Source organism: Sinohyriopsis cumingii, chromosome 17 (genome assembly GCF_028554795.1).
Source record: "Sinohyriopsis cumingii isolate HCF-2022 chromosome 17, ASM2855479v2, whole genome shotgun sequence".
Taxonomy (NCBI): Eukaryota; Metazoa; Mollusca; class Bivalvia; order Unionida; family Unionidae; genus Sinohyriopsis; species Sinohyriopsis cumingii.
In genome coordinates this window covers 89934105-89956878 of record NC_142977.1, presented here as the reverse complement: position 1 = coordinate 89956878, position 22774 = coordinate 89934105, and the positions used below count along the sequence as shown (strand labels likewise).

Genomic DNA, 22774 nt, shown 5'->3' with positions numbered 1-22774 from the left:
TTGCAATAAACTATCTTCTGTTATGCAGTCTACTTTCCTTTTATAACTTCGTCGCATGATACCTTACATAACAGTGACAACCGTAGATACTACAAGATGTTGAATGTGGTTTTAACGCTTTTGCTCACGGTGGCTGCCACAGCCTCTATACATGCAGGTCCCTTGCATGCGTCTTGCAAAATTAAGTGGTATGTAATAACTTACTTGAGGTGTTCTGAGCGGCTAAGCTTAAACAATAAAGATAGGTCTTATAATACTAGTCTACAATCTAAGACCGCGACCTTGATATTTATGTTTTGGGCGTTGAGTAGGAAGAACATTGGTAGAACTATAGTCACAATTTTCCACAATTTACTCCAGAACGTGTTACTCCCATATAATACGTATTTGGCCAAAGGTGATAAGACAATGCCACAGGCACTTGATTCCGGGTAGACTAATGTGTACACAAACTAATTAACACGTGTTAATTGGGACCGCTCCGGTGGCCTATTGGTTAGAGCGTCCACCCCGGATGCGGGAGGTCGTGGGTTCGAACCTCGGCCGAGTCATACCAAAGAATTATAAAAATGGTACTAACAGCTGCCTCGCTAGGCCCTCAGCATTAAGAGGTTAGTGTTAGGACTGGTCGGACTATAGACACATCACCCGATGATTTTGTGCTGGAGGTGATGGAAGCAAAAACAACATTTACTATGTCTTACATTGTAGGACTAGTTGGCCTGGTGTCAGTGGGACTGTGCGGGACATCATGCTACATGTCTGCAGCATGGTGCCCCAGTGCTAGACATCACTTCCAACTGCCATGCTGCAGACACCATAGCAATATGACGAAAATTGTTACAGCAACATTAAATATCTAAATCACACACATGTGTTAATTGTTGAGCGTACACATTAGTCTAATCAAGTGCATGTGGGCCATGCCTCATTTTCAATCACTCTAATCCCATTCTGCTGTAGGAGGTAAGCAAGTTGTTAGGTTAGCTTGGATGTCGTGCATTAGTTTGGTTCTCTTTATCATACAGAGGTTTCTCTTAGTAGCAGATAAAAGTGGAGGGTTAGGAACTGATACGTCATGATGGCATATAATGCAGAGATGATTGGATGCAAGGTCATGGAATACCAGGGAGGACCGTAGAATGTTATCATCAGGTCTATGAAGAATCCAGTCTAAAATGTGACCATAAGTGATTTCAACTCCGGCTTATTTGTTATTGTATTTTCCCTGAGGAGATTATATCATTAAATGTTGTCTTTATCCTCACATTTCTCCTATGACCATAGGCTGATAAATCTGCCCCACATCGTGATGATATTTGCTGGCGGTTTTGAGACTGATATCACCAAGTCATTAAAACCTGCAAAAATCTGCAGAAAATTTGTCTGCAAACATCAGTGTATGTTTTATACACTTACCAGTATTGCTCACGACTGTGGTGCTACCGTCTGCTCAAGGGTTCTTTTGGTGACATGTACATTATATATATAATCAGATTAAAATCTGGGCCCAGAGTGGCCGTGTGGTCTAAAGCACTCTCCGTTACGGATCACTGCCATCTCACCTCCGTCTTTGTGGATTTGAGTTCTTCCTCCACCATTAATACTGGCTGCCATGCATAGCCTATCATGTGCTGAAAAATGGCGTTAAACCCTACAACAAGATTAAAATCAGATCTCTGTTTTCATACATGAAGATCTGCCGATGACCACTTAAGGGTCATGTTCCGGTACCTCTGAATTAGTTAATGGAAATGCAGCTGTCAAAAATCTGAAAGTGAATCAAATCGTTCAGTACACAGTCATGCTCTTCATCCACAGTGCTCTGGCTCCAAATGCAAAGATATAAGACTTCATCTGATTGGATTATAAAATCACTGATTATGGTAAATAACATAGGTTACCAGAACATGACCCCTAAGTGGTCACAGTCCTGGGGACCGCTCTGGTGGCTTAGTGGTTAGAGCGTCTGCCTCAGATTTGGGGGGTCATGGATTCGATCTCCGACCAAGTCATACCGAATAATTATTAAAATGGTACTTTAGCTGGCTTGCTTGGCGCTCAGCATTAAGAGGTTAGTGTTAGGACTGGTTGGCCTGGTGTCATGATAATGTGAATGGGTGGGACATCATGCTTTATGTTTGCGGCATGATGCCCCAGTGCTAGATATTGCTATTAACTGCCACACTGCAGATATTGTAGCGATATGACAGAAAAATTGTTAAAGCTACATTAAAAATCCAAATCACATACACACACACACACTCGTCCTGGGGTCTGGAAAAGTCCGTATTTGATACTGCAAAGAAATATAAGGGAGGCAACTACATTATTGCCGAATAAAGCCGAATAGGAAAGCTGATCACTCCTTAATAAACAAATGGACTCTTCCACAGGTCACAACACATCAAAGAACTCTTGTAAAACGACTAGGGTATGTGAGTGGTGTTATGCTCTGTGTGAATGGTGTTGTGTGCAAAATGAATTTTAGCTACATTTAATTGCGCCAACCTGAAAATTCAGTGAGTTACAAATGCAAATATCATTTGCAATGGTATGTAGAATGAACAATAGAAAGATCATGAAAAGTTCAGTTTGCAAGAATTAATTGTAAACACTGGATTAATTGTTTAAAGGCCTGAGCATAATTTGATTTTTATTTAATACTAATAGTACAATAAATGTTGCAGGTGTTCATGATGTCATAAGGTACACTACTTAGGATCAAAAGTACTCAGTACTTAAGAACAAAGGTACTCAGTTCTTTGGATCGAAGGTACATTGTACTTAGGATAAAAAGGTACTCTGTTCTTTGGATTGAAGGTACAGTGCACTTAGGATCAGAGATATGCTGTACTTAGGCTCAGAGGTATGCTGCACTTATAATCCTGTGACTTTCTTCCACATTGATATCTTTGTGATGTTGTTCAAGGGACAGAAATCTAGAAGACACCAACAAATACTCTTGGCAGTATTATACTGAGGTTTTATCAGTTTTAATATTACAATGCTTGCCTAACACTACCTGGAATAAATCCAGATACCAGCAGGCAGCCATTATAGTATCATACCATTGCTAATAACAGATCAATCTTTTCGTAATGGAATAAATGGAACTAGCTGATGGTTTACTTGCAGATTTTTTCTTTATCAAAGGATTTTTGGCATACCATGCAGTGATGTAAAGCAGAAGATAGTAAACCAATTTGAAGCCTGGAGGGGTCCAGATGGTTGTAAAAATGGAGGAGAGAAGTGCTTATACACGGTAAAAGAGGCATTTAAGCCTCAAATGATTCCTGTTTTTTATTCCTTATTCATTGTGTACATAACCAATTCTCTACATTGATGTGTGTTATAGTGATCATCTTTTCCATTCATCAGTCCCACCATCTGTTTGTCTGTCTTTATGTTCTCATGGTTTATGAACATTGAAAATGTTGATTTTATTCTTAAAAAGTCAGTGAAAAAAATGGTTTGAAAAACTCCTTGAATTTTCCCCCAAACAACCTTGAATTTTCCACCAAATTCCATGAATTTTCCCCAAACTCCTTAATAATATATCACTTAATGGCAGTTCCATTTAATCATAAACTAACTTTTTCAAACTATGTGCAATGGTTGTACATGTATTTTGATGACTTTTTATGAAAACGATACAGAAAGAAAATTTGCATCTGTGGATGACCACTCCACATTTAAAATGCCTTCCTTTGGGCCTGCATATTCTTTACTTGAATACACAGCCAATGTCAAATTCTTAATTTTCGTTATTTATGCAATTCAAACATAATGAAGTAAATGAAATGGGATAAAATTGTCTGGATCAAATGATACATGTGTAGTATCAATTCGCTGTAGTGGTGCACTAGCAAGTTCTATTTGTTGTTTTTTGTCAAGTACTTTTGTATTTAAATAGTACATGTATGCAGTGAAACACAAGGAACATAAGAATGAAATCCTATTTCCATAATGAAAAATACTCCTTGAAAACGTTTGGAAATCTTTTATAAACTTCTTGAAAACTACTTTTTGGTTTTCTGTACAAAACTTGTAACCAACATAGCCCTTCATATTATTCAGCAACTTTTTTTTTTACATGCCTACCATGTTGTGATGTTGTCCATCTGTTACCAGTTTTGTTTCTACACAATAACTTAAGTTCTAAACAGTCTATGGTTTCTGGATTTTATTACTGGCTTCAATTTTGGTGTAAGGAAGAAACCTTTGATTTTGGGATCAAAAATTCAAAGTTCAGAGATGCTAGGACTAAAGAAGAAAATTGTTTTCTTCACATACTAGATCAAACTTTGTGAATGGCTTGCACTGAGGAAAGGAAAAAGCCTTTTGATTTGGGGTCAAAAGATGAAAGTTCAAGGCCTATGCAGCTGAAATAGAAAAAATGTTTTTTGTATGAACACTTTACTTCTAGACCACATGCCTTGACTAGAACTTGAGGAGGGCTTGTAAATAAGGTATGGAAGAGATCTTTTGATTTTTGGGGTCTTAAGGTCTGAGGTCAAGGTCGTTGTGGCTCAAAGAAACATGTTGCAGAATAAAAAAAATTGTAGCTTTTAGTCTTTGTTTCATTACTAGCATCATTTTGATACGTATAATATGTTTCATTACTAGCATCATTTTGATATGTATAATATGTTTAGCTGACAAAATTCAGGCTTTTGTCATTGTTCACTACCAAAACAAAACAAAAAGATAATTTTTGGAAGTAAATATTGATTAAATGAGTCTTAGTATAGATATAATGAGTGTTGCAAGTGTTCATCCCACATGGTACTTGACTACAAAAAGATAAGAGGTACAGTAGATTAGCCTACATGTGTGTGGATGGACTGTGCTGTCCATGACCTGACACATTCATAATGAATAATCAGATACTGTACCAGCTTGCCTGACTTAAGTATAGTGTTATAAAGCAGGTCAAATTGTATGATCCATAATTAGTTCTAACCAATTAATTATCAAGTTAAATCCATGATTAGTTCATTTTTCAAACTTTGTAGAACAATATAATTACGGAACAGTGTTTTAAATCTACAGTATTTGATGGGCACTGTATCAGTGTTTCAGAAATAAAAACATTTGAAAATTAGTAAAGAAACATTGCCAATAATTTATAATAAACTTTTGTATCCATATGAATAACATATCAGCAATGGATGGTGTAGAACAGGATTTTGACCAAACTTGATTACATATTAAGTTGTAATTAATTGAATGGTCATTTCTCTGAAAGGGATTGTTGCTCTACCAAAATCGATTATTTGGAACTTTGCTACATTATTAGCTCGTTTGTGCATATTTACTACTTACATGTACAGATGAATAGACACAGGGTGACTCTTTACATTAACATGAGCAACTTGGTCATATCTTCAAATCTGACATTTAATCTATCACTAAAATTGTAAATTTAGCTACCATATATACTTGCTAACAAGTCAAGTCCAACTGCAAACAACATAGACCCTGAACTGCAATTGCATAATGTGCCAGCAGATCGAGGCATATGATATTTGTTCTACTGATTGCTCCTAACAAACTGTGGAGACCCAGATCTTTTCCCACATGATGCTCTGGCATATATGGGTCTGTGCAGTTAGCAGTTGAAATGAAGATGTACCACATGCATTAAAAATAACATGGCATTTAAAGTGTTGGTATAAAGCAAATTGATATGCCAGTACTATTGGTATATCAAATTGTGATCCGCCCATGGCACAATAATACAAATATATAAACATTCTTTCAACTGCAGGCCTGTAGATCAGTGATGAATTTCTACTCATTCGTTAATCATAAATGACATGAAAGTAATGATAAAAAATATTAATAGTCTCTATTTTCTAAATGATATTAAAATGATACACAATTTCATTGGAATTCTTTTTTTCCTTCCCATTCCCCTCTTGTGTGTAAATTACAAAATAAACACAAATCTGGAGTGAGAGAGAAAAACGTATTGCGCTGGACGAAAACATTAAAACTGAACTTGTACCAAGTAACCTACATTAATCTGGTTTATCGTAATGGTATGTTTATGCTTTTCTTGGGATCTATCTATAGTGTTTATAATATCAATGATACATAGTTGCAATAGCCAGTGACACTAGACCTATATGTTAAATTTGTCAGTTGCAAGGTACACATACTGTATTGTGTTTTAATCCTTTGTTGCTGTTTCTTAAGCCTATTATAATGTTCTAAACATCGATTATTAATTATTGATACAAAAATGTCAAGCAGGTTGCCCCCACCCCCCACCCCCCTTTGAGAAATTGGGGATTTTCACTTAAGTCATACAAAGATGTCTCTGGACCTATGAATGATGGCAATGTTAGTTCAGCCATCCAAAGGAGAAGAGAGAGAGAGAAAATTTTATAGTCTTTAGAAATGTTATTAAAGCAGAATAATGACTTAGATGAACTGTCAGTATATTAAAATATTTTAATTACCTCTTGTTGGTTTGTCATTTCACTTAGTTTCTATTCCACACTAATTTCCATATGCCAGTACGTGAATGCCTGACAGTACAGGTTCAGTGTACAAGAAGCTAACCGTGTTTGCAGTGCACTACTTTCTTCATAAAAACCATATATTTCATTAAAAGGAAACTCGGGCAAGCCTCATTTTCTTTTAATGAAAAATGTATACATCTTGTGGTATATCATTGATACAGACACTTACTATAAATATATATATATATGTAACATAGCGTATGGAAGTTTAGAATGTTTAGGACACATAATCAGGAGGGTAAACGAATTGAAACCCGACCACAAGAAACTTGCGGCAATCGAGGATGCATTGCCATCCGAATCAAGAAAACAAATCAGGTCATGCATTGGGTTTGTGGGATGTTATCACAAATTCATCCCTAACTTCGCAGCCATTGCAAGTCCGACCTGAGTAAAAATGGACAACCAAACAAGATTCAGTGGAGTGAAAATCAGGATAGTGCTTTTAACACTCTGAAGAAGCTGCTAACAGAAGCGCCCATACTGAAATTGCCAGAACTAAACAAAGTGTTTATCTAAGAACTGATGATTCAGAGATAGGACATGGGGCTGTGCTATTACAGGAACAGGATGGAGTCAAACTCCCAGTCCCCTATGCCAGTAGGAAGTTGCTTCCAAGGGAAAAGAATATCTCGGTGATAGAAAAAGAGTTTAAATCATGAGTGTGTCTTATATGGATTTAATAAATGTGAATAAAAATAGAAACTGAAAAAGAAAACAATCATCTTATCAGTATATTCATATGTCATTGTGAACAAGAAGAAAAATCGTAGAACTACATTTTGTAGTGGACACACTCACAGGAATGTGAGGAGTTCATTCACTCAGGCAATACACAGTTGAGCATATCTTAACTCCATTCAAAGTGTAAATATATACATTTTTATGTGATATAAATAAAATATGTATAGTATGTACGCTGTATCAGTAATATACCACTCGTTAAATATTTCATTAAAAGGAAACTCGGGCAAGCCTCATTTTCTTTTAATGAAAAATGTATACATCTTGTGGTATATCATTGATACAGACACTTACTATAAATATATATATATATATGTAACATAGCGTATGGAAGTTTAGAATGTTTAGGACACATAATCAGGAGGGTAAACGAATTGAAACCCGACCACAAGAAACTTGCGGCAATCGAGGATGCATTGCCATCCGAATCAAGAAAACAAATCAGGTCATGCATTGGGTTTGTGGGATGTTATCACAAATTCATCCCTAACTTCGCAGCCATTGCAAGTCCGACCTGAGTAAAAATGGACAACCAAACAAGATTCAGTGGAGTGAAAATCAGAAATCAGGATAGTGCTTTTAACACTCTGAAGAAGCTGCTAACAGAAGCGCCCATACTGAAATTGCCAGAACTAAACAAAGTGTTTATCTAAGAACTGATGATTCAGAGATAGGACATGGGGCTGTGCTATTACAGGAACAGGATGGAGTCAAACTCCCAGTCCCCTATGCCAGTAGGAAGTTGCTTCCAAGGGAAAAGAATATCTCGGTGATAGAAAAAGAGTTTAAATCATGAGTGTGTCTTATATGGATTTAATAAATGTGAATAAAAATAGAAACTGAAAAAGAAAACAATCATCTTATCAGTATATTCATATGTCATTGTGAACAAGAAGAAAAATCGTAGAACTACATTTTGTAGTGGACACACTCACAGGAATGTGAGGAGTTCATTCACTCAGGCAATACACAGTTGAGCATATCTTAACTCCATTCAAAGTGTAAATATATACATTTTTATGTGATATAAATAAAATATGTATAGTATGTACGCTGTATCAGTAATATACCACTCGTTAAATATTTCATTAAAAGGAAACTCGGGCAAGCCTCATTTTCTTTTAATGAAAAATGTATACATCTTGTGGTATATCATTGATACAGACACTTACTATAAATATATATATATATGTAACATAGCGTATGGAAGTTTAGAATGTTTAGGACACATAATCAGGAGGGTAAACGAATTGAAACCCGACCACAAGAAACTTGCGGCAATCGAGGATGCATTGCCATCCGAATCAAGAAAACAAATCAGGTCATGCATTGGGTTTGTGGGATGTTATCACAAATTCATCCCTAACTTCGCAGCCATTGCAAGTCCGACCTGAGTAAAAAGGGACAACCAAACAAGATTCAGTGGAGTGAAAATCAGGATAGTGCTTTTAACACTCTGAAGAAGCTGCTAACAGAAGCGCCCATACTGAAATTGCCAAAACTAAACAAAGTGTTTATCTAAGAACTGATAATTCAGAGATAGGACATGGGGCTGTGCTATTACAGGAACAGGATGGAGTCAAACTCCCAGTCCCCTATGCCAGTAGGAAGTTGCTTCCAAGGGAAAAGAATATCTCGGTGATAGAAAAGAGTGCTTGGCAGTCGTCGGGGGAATAGATAAATTCCAAACCTACCTCCATGGCTGAGAATTCAACCTCTTCTTTACCTCAATAAGGCCAAAATTATTAATTCATGGTTGATGTGATGGGCCTTACAACCTTACAGACTCTGGATTGAAGTTATAAAAGGCATGGAAAATGTAGATGCAGGTTATCTCAGCAGAAGTTAAACCATTTTGAACCATATCGTGTGATTTTGTAGTCTTAAAAAGTATATATACTTTTTTGAAAGGGAAGGTGTGTCACGAAATACCTGATATGGCTTGGCTAGACAACCATATATCCCAGTATTATTAAGGTGACATGTTTGGTGCACCATAGTATTTTTGTAAATATACCTTTTCCTTGCATAGCATGATGCCTACATTGCTTGTGTGGCAAGTGATTAATACATGTTGCCACGCATGACTATATATATTACTTAGGGATCTTGATTTGCACAGCCATCAGAGGGAAGATCTTTGTACGTTTAGCTGTCAGGGTGGGATTGCCATTATGTTTTGCCTAGTTCAAGCCAACAAGTTGGGTGAGTTACATTCTTTTTAGTTCAAATTAATGCTCAGTTTTGCAAAACACCTTGTAGGCTTGCATTGTTTCATCATACTTTTAGAGTAATTCACCAAGAGTGTATGGCTTATGTAATTTGGTTGCGAGAAATGGTGTGGTTCAGATTGTTGACAGGGATATAGGCATATATGCAGTACTCCTGTTTGTAGTTTATTTTTGTTGCCATCATAACTAATATTGAAGATGTTCATATATATATGACATATCATATCTTTTTTTTTAACCAATCAATGGTGTGTCATTTGTACATTACAGAAGGTCATACATAAGGAAATATTTCAGGTGTGTTGATATTGGTTTGATTTTATTAATCTGACTGATAATCAGAAAACAGTTATTTTCTCATACTCAGCTAACTAGGAGTAGGAGTGGATAACTGGGTGTGGGTTACAAGGTGTGGATAACTGGGTGCGGGCTAACTAGATGTAGCTAGAGACCACTGTAGTGAGGAGAGATGAAAGACCACCAGGAGAAGTGCCAATGTGTGCGCATGGAAGTCCTGTGTGGTTAAAGTGATCGAGCTGGGGAAAGCAGGTCAAGAGCATCATATGAGATGTCAAGTAAACATTGGTCATATGTATGAGAAATGTCAGTATAGTATTTGACTATAAAAAGAAATGTCATAGTGTTTTACTATAAGAGAAATGTCATTATAGTGTTTGACTATAAAGAGTAATGTCATTGTAGTGGTTGACTATAGAGACAAGAGGCACGGTAGTGTTTGACTATATGAGATAATATCATAGTGTAATTAAATATTCCAAATAATTAGTTATTTGTTCTTCATCATTGTTTTCCATTGGATCCATGCTATGTACTTTTGTATTGATTTTTGGTGTCCTGTTTGTTTATTTTACAATCGTTAGTGTGAGAGGATAATACATTGTTTTCATTGTCAATCACATACGTGTTTGTTATTTCTTAAATCCCATTCATTCTCAAAACATGGTAGCTTGATTATGTTACAATGGTTCATCGTAACGGTGTGTGTACACTTTCCTTGGGATTTATCTACAGTGTCTGTATAATCAATTTAATATGAAAATTAATTTAATATGAAGATGTCCAAAGGCCATCTCCCCCCACCCTCTCTCTCTCTCTCTGGACCATTATAGTGTGTGAGGATTTTCACTTGTGTCATAAGGCAATGTCTCGGGACCTATGAATAATGGTAAAAGTTAAGTCAAACCAGCCAAAGAGAGAGAGGAACAATTTTATGGTCAATAGTAATGTCTAGTAAAGCAGAATAGTGACTTAGATCAAATGTAAATATATGAAATATTTTAATTTTGACTTGTTGGCTCATCATTTTGCTTAGTTTCTATGCTATGCTTATTTCCATGTGCCGATACATGACAGGCTGAGCATTCAGTGTTTATAGTGCTCTACTTTCTTCATTAAAACCATCTTTCATGTTTAAGTCATAAGTGTGTCTTATATTGATTTAATCAATGTGAACAAAAATAGAAACTCAAACAACAAATATGCAGTGGTGATTGTGAATAGCCACAAAAGGCGTAGAACTACATTTTATAATAGACACAGTTGGCATGCATGTAAGTTCATTCACTTGGTCAATACACAGTTGCCTGTAGTCAATCTTAACTCCGTTCAAATGGCAGATATGTGTATTTGTATGTGATATAAATGAAATATATCTATATACCACTCACATAAATGTTTCATTAAAAGGAAACTTGGCAAGCCTCATTTCCTTTTAATTAAAAATGTATGCATATCATCATCTATCAGTGATACAGCACATAGACACTACATATATCATATATACACACACACACATGCATGGCAAGTTCAAAGTAATAATTTATACACTGTTTTCAGCTGACAAGTCAGAGTGATACAGAAGTCAAAGGGGTTCATGAGACTCCAGTCAAACATTACAAAGACGATTTGACCTACACCATGAAATCTGATGGAGATGTTTGCAGTGTGGATGTAAGTATTCATTTGACTCTTACCATGAAATCAGATGGAGATGTTTGCAGTGTGGATGTAAGTATTCATTTCACTTTCACCATGAAATCAGATGGAGATGTTTGCAGTGTGGATGTAAGTATTCATTTCACTTTCACCATGAACTCAGATGGAGATGTTTGTAATGTGGATGTAAGTATTCATTTGACTTTCACCATGAAATCAGATGGACATGTTTGTAATGTGGATGTAAGTATTCATTTGACTTTCATTATGAAATCAGATGGACATGTTTTCAGTGTGGATGTAAGTATTCATTTGACTCTGACCATGAAATCAGATGGAGATGTTTGCAGTGTGGATGTAAGTATTCATTTGACTCTCACCATGAAATCAGATGGAGATGTTTGCAGTGTGGATGCAAGTACTCATTTGACTCTCACCATGAAATCAGATGGAGATGTTTGCAGTGTGGATGCAAGTACTCATTTGACTCTCACCAAGAAATCAGATGGAGATGTTTGCAATGTGGATGTAAGTATTCATTTGACTTTCACCATGAAATCAGATGGAGATGTTTGCAATGTGGATGTAAGTATTCATTTGACTCTCACCATGAAATCAGATGGAGATGTTTGCAATGTGGATGTAAGTATTCATTTGACCATAAAGTCTACAGGTGTAATGGATGTAAATAATAATCTTTGAACCTGAATAGTGTATTTATGAACCTTTTGTGATCTACTCCAAATTTTCAGAGTAGCTTGAAAAACACTTGTAGGTTGTTTTACAATGTTACAGTCCTCCTTCATAGACATGCAGAATATTTAGGGTAGTGGGTTTATGTCTTTGCCAATTGCAATAGTTGGTCTAAGTTAGGGATGCACAACTCTGTTGGGCCAGAATTGATTATGATTCAAACTAAGCAGGCCACACTGAAAGCTTGGTGCCTGTAGGTTAAATATATGTGTAAATTAAGAACACTGGCCATTGACCACACAGTGTGTTGGCAGGATGCATGTGGCATTTAGGCCATATGTTATGCACCCCTGGTCTAAGAGTTTGAAAAAATTGGAGCCCTTCCAGCAAGAAAAACAGCCAAGATAAATATCTCCTTTCTTAATAGTGTCTATTGTGAGTTTCTTATTTATAAAAAAAATGCTTATTGTACATTAAGGGGAAAAGAATAGTTTCAGAATCAGATTTGTGAGTTAGAAATACACCAAGAGTTTCACACCTTATATCCAATATAACTTGCAATGATATTGGCCCTGGCATCCATCACTTCCTGGCATCCCACCCCACCCCACCACACCCCCAAAGAATTTGTCACAGGGTTTCGCTTAGAAGTGAATGAGTGAGATCCCCAACCTATCACAGTGTTCATATTTAGGGGCCATAAAAAGAAAAATGCATATATAGTATGATCCTGATGTTGCGCGCGCCATTATAACAAGAATTCAGATGTAACACGGTAATGGTGTGGCTCCTGGAATTACAGATACATGTATTTTTCTTGTACATGAAAAAAAGTCTTTCTAGTATGAAAAAACCGTAAAAAGTTTATCATTTTGGGGAATAGATTGTGCATGAATAACACAAGACAATTGTGGTGTGGCTCCTGAAATTTTGTATTTATTTTTCTCATACACGAAAAATAGCTTTTTATTCTTAAAAGTACAAAAGATAATGTGTAAGAAGTTTATTCAGGGATTATGAAGGGCTTTGACAATGTCGCAAATTGAGATATTTTTTTCCTTAATGGTGGCAAAATCTATCATCTGGCAATTTTTGTTTTTATTGGCAATATTGTTGGCTGTTTCAACTTGCATTTACAACCGTTGGTTTGGAGTGGAAAAATTCAAAGGTCTCATGAAAGGAAGCCACAAACTTTATATAAAATGCACTGAAATTTATCTATAATTCCATAAACAAATTCTTTGTCCATATTGACAGATTATCTTAACAGTGCACTGTTATATCATAATCTGCTTATGTTGACACCTAGCATGAGTACTGAATGTTATGAGATACCTGCTTCTTTTTTTTTGGTGACATTTCTGGTAGTGGAGATCAATCAGAAAAGGCATTATCTCATAATCAATCTTTCATCGGATTTTTGGCCGCTTGCCAATAATTAATATATTTACATGGACTGACATTTGTATGTGGATGGTAGGTAAAATTCCTCTTCTTTTCACTCAGAATTAAATCCTTCAGAACACTCACATTTTTTATATTAACCCCTGTCATCAGACCAGAACACCTGTGTCTCTATCATCCATTGACACATTTTTAAATTTCTGATGCATGCATGGAAGGTAGTATCACTCCGCTACCATAAATGTAAAAAAGAAAAAAAAACAACCTAGATCTTTCTTGTTGGTCTATTCAGTAGGCAGTGAGGAACAGTATCTACAATTGACCAAATGACAGCCAATTCCTTTTTGAAAAATGTTCCCAGGTAAAATAGTTTGCTGAAATTTCAAAGAAATAAGATTACTTTTGAAGCACTGATTGTTTTGAAAACATGCTAAGCAAACGGAAAAAATCAGCCTCAATCATGGCGATACAATTATTTGATGTTGCCGCCACAATAAGAAATGGGCATTTGTTTGGTTCTCCAAAGCTGTCCTTTAGTGGTGACTTCAATAACACATGTACCCTTCATCAAAGAAAGCCAACGACAATCTTCAATTAAAACAAAGAACCTTTCTTAAGAGGATGTCAGTACCAAACTTATACAAAACAATGGAATCTGATCGATTGTTTCATTTTACAATGTGACTGGAACATGTTTACTGTGCCAGGAAAGTCTTTTTTGTGCAGGAAAAAAGTTTATGCTTACTAACGCTTCCAACAGTGGCTTAAAATGCACTGACTTGGGATGTACTGAAAAGTAAATGCACTTCATCATTTGTTACATGACTGTGCTATTTCTTTCCCTCTAATTTCAGACCTATATGATCGGTGACAAAATTATTGAATATTTTAAATCTCTGTGTGTGCAAAGGAATTACTTGTATTGTGGATGCAGTGTATGAGATTCACTGGTGAGTACATAGTGATATTCTATTCAAGCTATACATTAGACATGTATATATATGCTGTTGGGCATTTCTGCACACCTAAGGTTTCTGTCTCCAACATCGAAGCAAAACGCATACCGAATTTGACCAATTGATGAAAATAAGATACTGCAATGCTTACAATTTGAAGAGGCAATTGTCACCAGTATATTATGTTCAAAATAATATTAATTTTGGACACACGGGATACCACCCCTTTGTTTTCATGACTCGCGATATGTTGGCCTATTCTGCACATATCTTTGAAAAGATATAATGTTTATTAATCGAGCTATGGAAATGAGATGCACTACTTTGGACTGTTTTTGTCAGCATTTCAGTCAAGTAATTAGGTCAGGTTTATAGCTGGTTTTACAAAATTCTACGTAAAAGTGCCAATAAATGGCAAGAGATATTTGGTGTACATGCATCAATTTCTTGAGCTAACTGACTGGTTGCATACAACATGGTTTGTCCTATAACACGGTCAGGTTCTATGGCTCCCAAATACTGTGTTATGGCGGGGTCACACTGTACTATCTTTTTAGTGCTTGTTCTGTTTTGACTTGGATATAATTAACATTTTATTGCAAATCTATTCAATGATATACCCCTCTATTTTTTATATTGGCAAGTTCGAATAACAAGTAATGCTTATGATCGCTTATCTTTATAACAAATTCTGCATTGACAACAGCTTTAATAGCACACTGAGAGATTTTCATTTCCCTAAAGAGAGCCTCATTTCCCTACTGGCAGCCTTGCTGATTTCACCTGTTCTGTCAATTCATGCCCTTAGTCTGGTTTCAACTGGAATAACTAAAGCAATAAGCATGTTTAATTATCATGTAAATAACACTTCGTAGCCATATGGTTGTTGTAACAATGTACATAGTAATTAAAACAAGAATTAATTGTTGATTTAGCAGTTTATTGATAATGGAACATGGTATGGTCATAATACATGAGGATTATCTCCATTGTCAGGTAACTCAAAATACAGTCTTTTTTCACTTTGCAATAAATATTACAAATAAAAACTGCCCTGAATAAATATGGTCTTGTACACAAACAATTTTTTTTCCATCTCTCTCTCATGGGCACACACACATGCATGCATTTGCTCACTGCATTAACTAAAACGTGATTTTAGGTTCTTTATTTTAATTGCAATTTGATAATGAGATTATTGTTGCTGTAAGAATACAAGTTGCACTTAATTTCTTGACAATGCTAACTCGAATCATTGCATACAATTTACCAATAAATAATACCCTTAACTAATACATGTTCAAACCATCTTAATCATTTTGTTAGTCCTACATGTAAGACCTCAATGCTGATATTTATGTTTTGACTTTTGTGTACCCTGAAATATATTAACATGTGATATGTCTTACATGTAGGACTATCATTTTGCCAACATTACACAACATAACAGCTACATATGCTCTAAATGCAGACGATCTTGCACACTGAGACATAATCCTCTCTCTCTCTCATTTTTGAGTACTTTTATTTTTATTGTAATTAGATTCTTGAGTTGAGAGCAGAATGAGACAGAAAATATATGTTTACTTTGTATGTTTGTACCATTAGGTTTTTGAGCAGTGTGTGTTCCACAGAATTTGTTCCAGTACAATCCCTTTATTTTTCGTGCACTGTCAGAACCGCAAAATCATAATTATTTTTTTTACATATATTTTTTCATTCACTGAAATTAATAATTATTTTTTCATGTACAAAAAATTACACAAAATACAGTAATAATTTTTCTGTAATAATAAATAAAAGATCCTTCAAGACAAAAGAAAACATTTCATGAAACTGAATAAACAGTTGAAGACAAAATACTGAAATAATTATTGACTTGAAATTAGCTAGTAGGTTGGCACCTGCACACCATGGCAAGGAAAAGCTATTTGACAACATGGTAGCAGTTTTAACATTATGTCGGCCATGATTCTTTGGAGTTGAGTCAAATGCCTTAATCTGTTTTGACAGAGAAATAAATCAGTATGCAGTTATCAACATATATAAAAGGAAGTCTTTGTCCATTAGTGAAGTCATTTTCATCAATAAATTGTTTGGATTTAACACCACAAATACCATTTTTGAAGCTTTTTGAAACCAACTATTGTTAATTGTTTCTGAACACTGATTAAACATGGGTAAGACTAAATATTTGTATATGGTCATAATCAAAATCAGTCATCATATATTGTACAAGTTCTTTCATTCATACTGCCTTTTGCACATCCATTCAGTTTAGACATGCAGGCATTCAGATACTAAATATGATTAAGTAGACATGGATTTGGTATTGTACAGAGGGTGGCTTCAAGGGCACATTGCATAGAATGCACATAGAATAATGAAATTCAAATAACCCTTACTGTGGCAGGATGATGTTATGGGAGGTACCTGATGAAATTCAAATGACTATTACTATGATGGGGGACCCCGAGTGGTCTAAAGTGCAGACTGTTATGGATCATTGCCATCTCACCTCTGTGTGGGTTCAAGTCTTGGGTTTGGCCAATGAGGGCATGTGAGAAAGCTTGTCAGTAGCTTCTCGTGGGTCAGTGGTTCTTCTGGGGGGTTTCCCAGGTTCTTCTCCACCATTTATATTGGCTGCCATATATAGCCTATCTTGTGCTGAAAAATGGCGTTAAACCCTAGAACAACAACTATGATAGGATGACATAACAGGAGGCAATGTCTACCATGTTATGAAATTTAAGTATGTATTACAACAGCAGCATGATATTATGGGAGGCAATTTCTACCATATTATGAAATTCAAATATGTATTACAATGGCAGCATGATATTATGAGAGGCAATCTCTACCATGTTATGAAATTCAAGTATGTATTAAAATGGCAGCATATTATAAGAGGCAATTTCTGCCATATTATGAAATTCAAGTATGTATTACAATGGCAGCATGATATTATGAGAGGTAATATCTACCACTTTACAAAAATTTAAGTATGTATTACAACAGCAGTATGATATTATGAGAGGCAATTTCTACCATGTTATGAAATTTAAGTATGTATTACAATGGCAACATGATATTATGAGAGGCAGTGTCAACCACATTATGAAATTCAAGTATGTATTACAATGGCAACATGATATTATGAGAGGCAGTGTCTACCACATTATGGGGGCCCCAAGTGGCTGAGTGGTCTAAAGCGCTCTCCATAACGGATCACTGCCATCTCACCATTGTCTACGTGGGTTCGAGTCTCATGCTCTGCCAATGTGGATGTCTGAGAAAGCTTGCAGGTAGCTTCTCATGGGTCAGTGGTTCATTCCTGGGTTTTCCCGGGTTCTTCCTCCACCATTAATACTGGCCGCCATGTATGGCCTATCTTGTGCTGAAAAATGGTGTTAAACCCTATAACAACAAGAACAACAACTGCCACATTATGAAATTCAAGTATATATTACAATGGCAGCATGATATTATGAGAGGCAATGACTACCACATTATGAAAACCAAATAATCATTACTATGGCAGCATGATGTTATGAGAGGTAATGTAGTCACCTCATGAAATTTAAATAATCCTTACAATGGCAGGATGACTTTATGGGATTTAATGTCAGTCACCTTTTATGTCTTGATTATACAGTTATGTATATTTCTCAGTATGTGTATAAATTACATTACTGACTCACACTTCATTATTTTCTATTACTTATTAATAAATACAAATCAGAAGCATTTACCACATATGGTGGTTTAATAATTTTGATAATGCTTCCATACAGTTGCAGAGTAAATTAATCTGAACTCAAGCAGTGTGATTATTATTTTGCAGGGATATTCCACCTCAGAGTTATGGTATGCAATTCTGGACTATTCAACCAACTATTGCAATTTGCACAATCTTATCACAGGTAAGTGATATTATGCACTTCTGGACTTACTAACAAATTACTGCAGTTTGCACACTGTTATCGCAGGTAAGTGAAGGTATTCAAATATGCATTGTTCAACCAATTAATTCACTGTTATCACAGGTAAGTTAAGGTATACAAATCTGGACTATTCAGTTAACTATTACAATTTTCACACTGTTATCACAGGTAAGTGAAGATATGCAATTCTGTCAACTATTACAATTTACACACTGTTGTCATAGATTAGTGAAGGTATGCAAATATGGACTGTTCAACCAATTATTGCAATTTTCACACTGTTATCACAGGTAAGTGAAGATATGCAATTCTGTCAACTATTACAATTTACCCACTGTTGTCATAGATTAGTGAAGGTATGCAAATATGGACTGTTTAACCAATTATTGCAATTTGCTTACTGTTATCACAGAAAAGTGAAGGTAAAAAATTGCAATTTGCACACTTTTATCACAGGTAAGTGAATTTGTACATTTCTAGACTATTCAACCAATTATTGAAATTTGCACACTATTTTCACAGGTAAGTGAAGGTATGCAAATATGGACTGTTTAACCAATTATTGCAATTTGGACACTTTTATCACAGGTAAGTGAAGGTATGCAATTCTGGACTATTCAGCCAACTATTGCAACCTGCACAACCTCATCATAGGTAAGTGAAGGTAGGTAATTCTGGACTACTCAACAACTCAACTGTCTATTTCACTTTGCAGAGTCTTATCACAGGCAGGTGATCATATGCAGTTTGGACTATTCATTTAACTAATGTAATTTACACAATCTTATCACAGGCAAGTGTTAAAGCTGGAATATCTTAAGATGCAATGTTCATTTCAGTTATTGTGCAGTTATTGTGGAGCTTCAGATGAAAATTGTGAAGCTCCAGAAGTTGAAAAGTGAGACATACCTTCACTGTTCTTGTGGAGTCCTAGGAGAAGAAAAGTGAAACATACAGTCTCTGTTATTGTGGAGTCCCATTAATTGAAAAGTGAGACATACCATCTCTGTTGTTATGGAGCTCAAGGAGTTTTTTTTAAAGTGACACATACTGTCTCTATTTTTGTGGAGCCCCATTTGTTTAAAAGTGAGACATAACATCTCTGTTATTGTGGAGCTATGTTAATGGAAAAGTGAGGCATGCCATTTCTGTTATTGCAAGTTTCATTAATTGAAAAGTGAGGCATACAATCTCTGTTATTGTTGAGTCCTGGAGTTGAAAAGTGAGACATACTAACTCTTATGTTGTCTTGAAAAACGAGACATAGGAGTCATTTTTCAGTTGTCAGGAATAAAAGTAACAGTGTGGGGTGAGTGTGGGGTCATCAGTTCTGTCAAACGTTTTCGTTAAAATTTATCTGTGTATATCATGGATTCTGTTCTTGTTTGGTTTCTTGTTAAAATGCTAGAATCATCATACTGGACCTCTATCATTAACACATCCTTACCAAACAAGAATGAATGCTGTTGTGAGTTACATTTTGCATTTTAGGTTAAGCTTTCATATTTATCTCATGACCAGGTAGGATTTTAGCACCCTGTAGATACATGCTGTTGGTAAGTAGGTCATTGTGACCTATATTTCATACTTCACTGACTTTGGTAAAATTGCAATCCATATTTTATGCTTCATTTACCTTGGTTAAAATTTTAACATTTTATTTATCAAGCTCTGTTCAAGCTGGAATCATCACGCTGGATGATTGTATGCTTCTCTGTTCGTACAATGCTCATATCAGAAAAGAATGTCATTGTGACCAACATTTCACATATTACTTGCTTAGGTTTAGGTTTGGTATTTTTGCTGAAAGTAAAAAAGATTTTTAGCACCTTGTATACATACTGTTTCACCAAATGAAATTTTGTGAGGGGATGCATCTTGAGGAGTATGACACCTTCATCACAGACATATATTATGCTTCACATCCTTGGTTTTAGTTTCAAGTACCACACCTTTGCAGCAAAAGAAGGTCATTATGACCTACATGTAGTATTTTACTGACTTTTGGCTTTGCATTTAGCTCATGACCACATTGGTGTTTTATCTACTGTATAATACTGTTATACCTGAAATCATTAAACAGGGTGAGACCTACTTTTAAGATAAGGGTATATTCATGAGTACTATACCCTTGTCTTAAAAGTAGGTCTCTGTAGGTAACCATATTTCACAGTAGCCATCTTGAAAATCCTGTTATTGGTCAAATCAACATGGGGTTTGCACCAAAACTTCTTTTGACATCTAACTGGTTCAAAATAAAAATGGCGCTGATTTGATATACATTATGGCCTCCATGGCAGCCATTTTGAATTTTTTTACCTGCTACTCCACATTATCAACATGGGATTTTCATTGAAAGACTTCTTATCATGTCTTCTGGTGCTAAATACAAATGGTACTGTCATGATGTCCAATATGGTTGCCATGGAAGCCATCTTGAATTGTTGTTCACTCTTCCTCCTGAATGGTCATAATACTGGGGTTTTCACTGAAAGACTTCTTTGATGTTGAGCTGGTCTGAAATAAAAATGGTGGTGCGAATCTAACATTCCAGTATGGCCAATGTGGTGGCCATCTTAGAAATCTTATCATAACTCTACTTGAACAGTAAGTCATACTGACATGGGTTTAAATGAAAATAGTGCCAGTCTGATTTCCAATATGACTGTCACAGAGGCTGTCTTGAAAATCTTGTTATTGCTACTCTTGATCGGAAAGTCATGTCTGAAAAATATTGTTATCTTGAATGAAAATGGTGCCAGTCCATCCATTATGGTTTCCATGACAAAAGCCTTACAAATCTTATTGTAATTCCTCTCCAAGAATGGATGATCATTATAACACCAAAAGCCTTCTAATGATGCTTTCTTGGTCCATATGAAAATGATGTTAGCCTGACAGCTAGTATGTATACCACTGAAGCTAATTTGAAAAGCTTGTTATCACTGCAGAATATCAGAGATGATTTCAACACTTGACAGTTAAAATGGAAAAATGGTCTTATTTGAATTCCTGGAAATCCTTTTTGCATAGTAGAGGATCTGTCCCTCTGAGATTTTTGTTGTAATTTTTTTTAATACTTTTTTTACTTTTACATATTTTGACTAAATACTTGTCAGCATATTTAACCAAAAAACCTCTTGAGGTTGACAAATGAAATTTCATATGCCTGTTTATATGTATGCAGTTAAGGAATGTTAGAGATTTTTCTAAACTTCTGAACTTTTTGGACTTGGATTTTTGGGGACTTTTCCAAATCTAAATATAGGTTACCTTAATGTGTGACCTTGTGCTACTTGATGAAACTTTGTAATTAGAAATTTTGAAAGCTTGAACATTTTTTTTATCACTGAATAACTATTTTATTACCTGACAGAGTTAAAATGCAAATGAAGATGTATCTACTTTCAGGTTCAGGCCTTGATAAAGTGTCTGGCTACACAGAAACCACCAGTGATTCTGTATGCACTCAGTACTCGTCAGCTGACTGTGAGAAGTACTAGTACCTTTCAGACAAGTGTGGAACAGTATCCAAACTTGCCTAGCCTTGTGGAGTGTTGTCATCAGATGTAAAGAACAGCTGATGGTATTTTAGTAATTCTGATGTTATATATTTTGTGAAAATATTCATCTCAATTTCTTTTTGAAGTTTTATCGGCGGATAATAAAAATGTTTGCGTGCTCAGCAAATTTGTTTAATTTGTTTTTCTACTCTTTTGAAAGGTGACTTTACCACAGCATCATAAAAAAATGTCCTGTTTATATTAACATCAAGAAGAACAACAAACTTAAAGCAGTTGTAATCTCGTGCCTATAGTAGATAAATTTTTGTATTTTGTATGTCCCACCATGACAGTGGTATAGGCAGTGCTGCCAAGTGTGCTGTATTTGTCCCGTATTTTGGACCTGAATACGTGTGTACGTTTTTTCTACAAAAAATACGTTTTTTAATTTTAAAAAAATAATAAAAAAATTTCCATGTAATTTTCAGTTAGATTGGGCACTCAGTTCCATTCTGATAAAAATGTGTCACATGTATATAGGAATACAGTTCTACAATATGATTGGTTCATTTGAAATCGAAGCATGCCTGCCTTTATCCGCCATATTGGATTTTGAAAATGGTTACTGCTGTCACTGTATCTCATGTTCGTAATATTCAACTTCTAATCAAATTGAATAAGAAAGCAGAATATTCAGAATTTTCTCCAGGAAAGACAAGAAAACAGAACTGGAAAGACAATTGTTCTGTCTTGTTTAGATTTGTGAAACCATCTAGTAAAGGAGAAAACTCTATGTTTTGCAAATTGTGT

The 22774-nt window shown here is 35.4% G+C and overlaps 1 protein-coding gene across 2 annotated transcripts; it reads left to right on the top strand.

Moving 5' to 3' along the window:
- Window positions 1–32: 32 nt before the first annotated feature.
- On the top strand, window positions 33–22151 carry LOC149779395 (uncharacterized). Of its 2 annotated transcripts, XM_089940059.1 has the most exons (5): window positions 33–188; window positions 3157–3265; window positions 11366–11479; window positions 18362–18440; window positions 21873–22151. In XM_089940059.1, exons 1-5 carry the CDS (start codon window positions 97–99, stop codon window positions 21962–21964), a joined length of 486 nt encoding a protein of 161 aa, XP_089796185.1. In that variant the 5' UTR covers window positions 33–96; the 3' UTR covers window positions 21965–22151. The 2 variants fall into 2 exon arrangements, with proteins under 2 accessions (XP_089796185.1, XP_089796184.1); XM_089940058.1 differs by lacking the exons at window positions 33–188; window positions 3157–3265; window positions 11366–11479 and adding an exon at window positions 11490–11935.
- The last annotated feature ends 623 nt before the right edge of the window (window positions 22152–22774 follow it).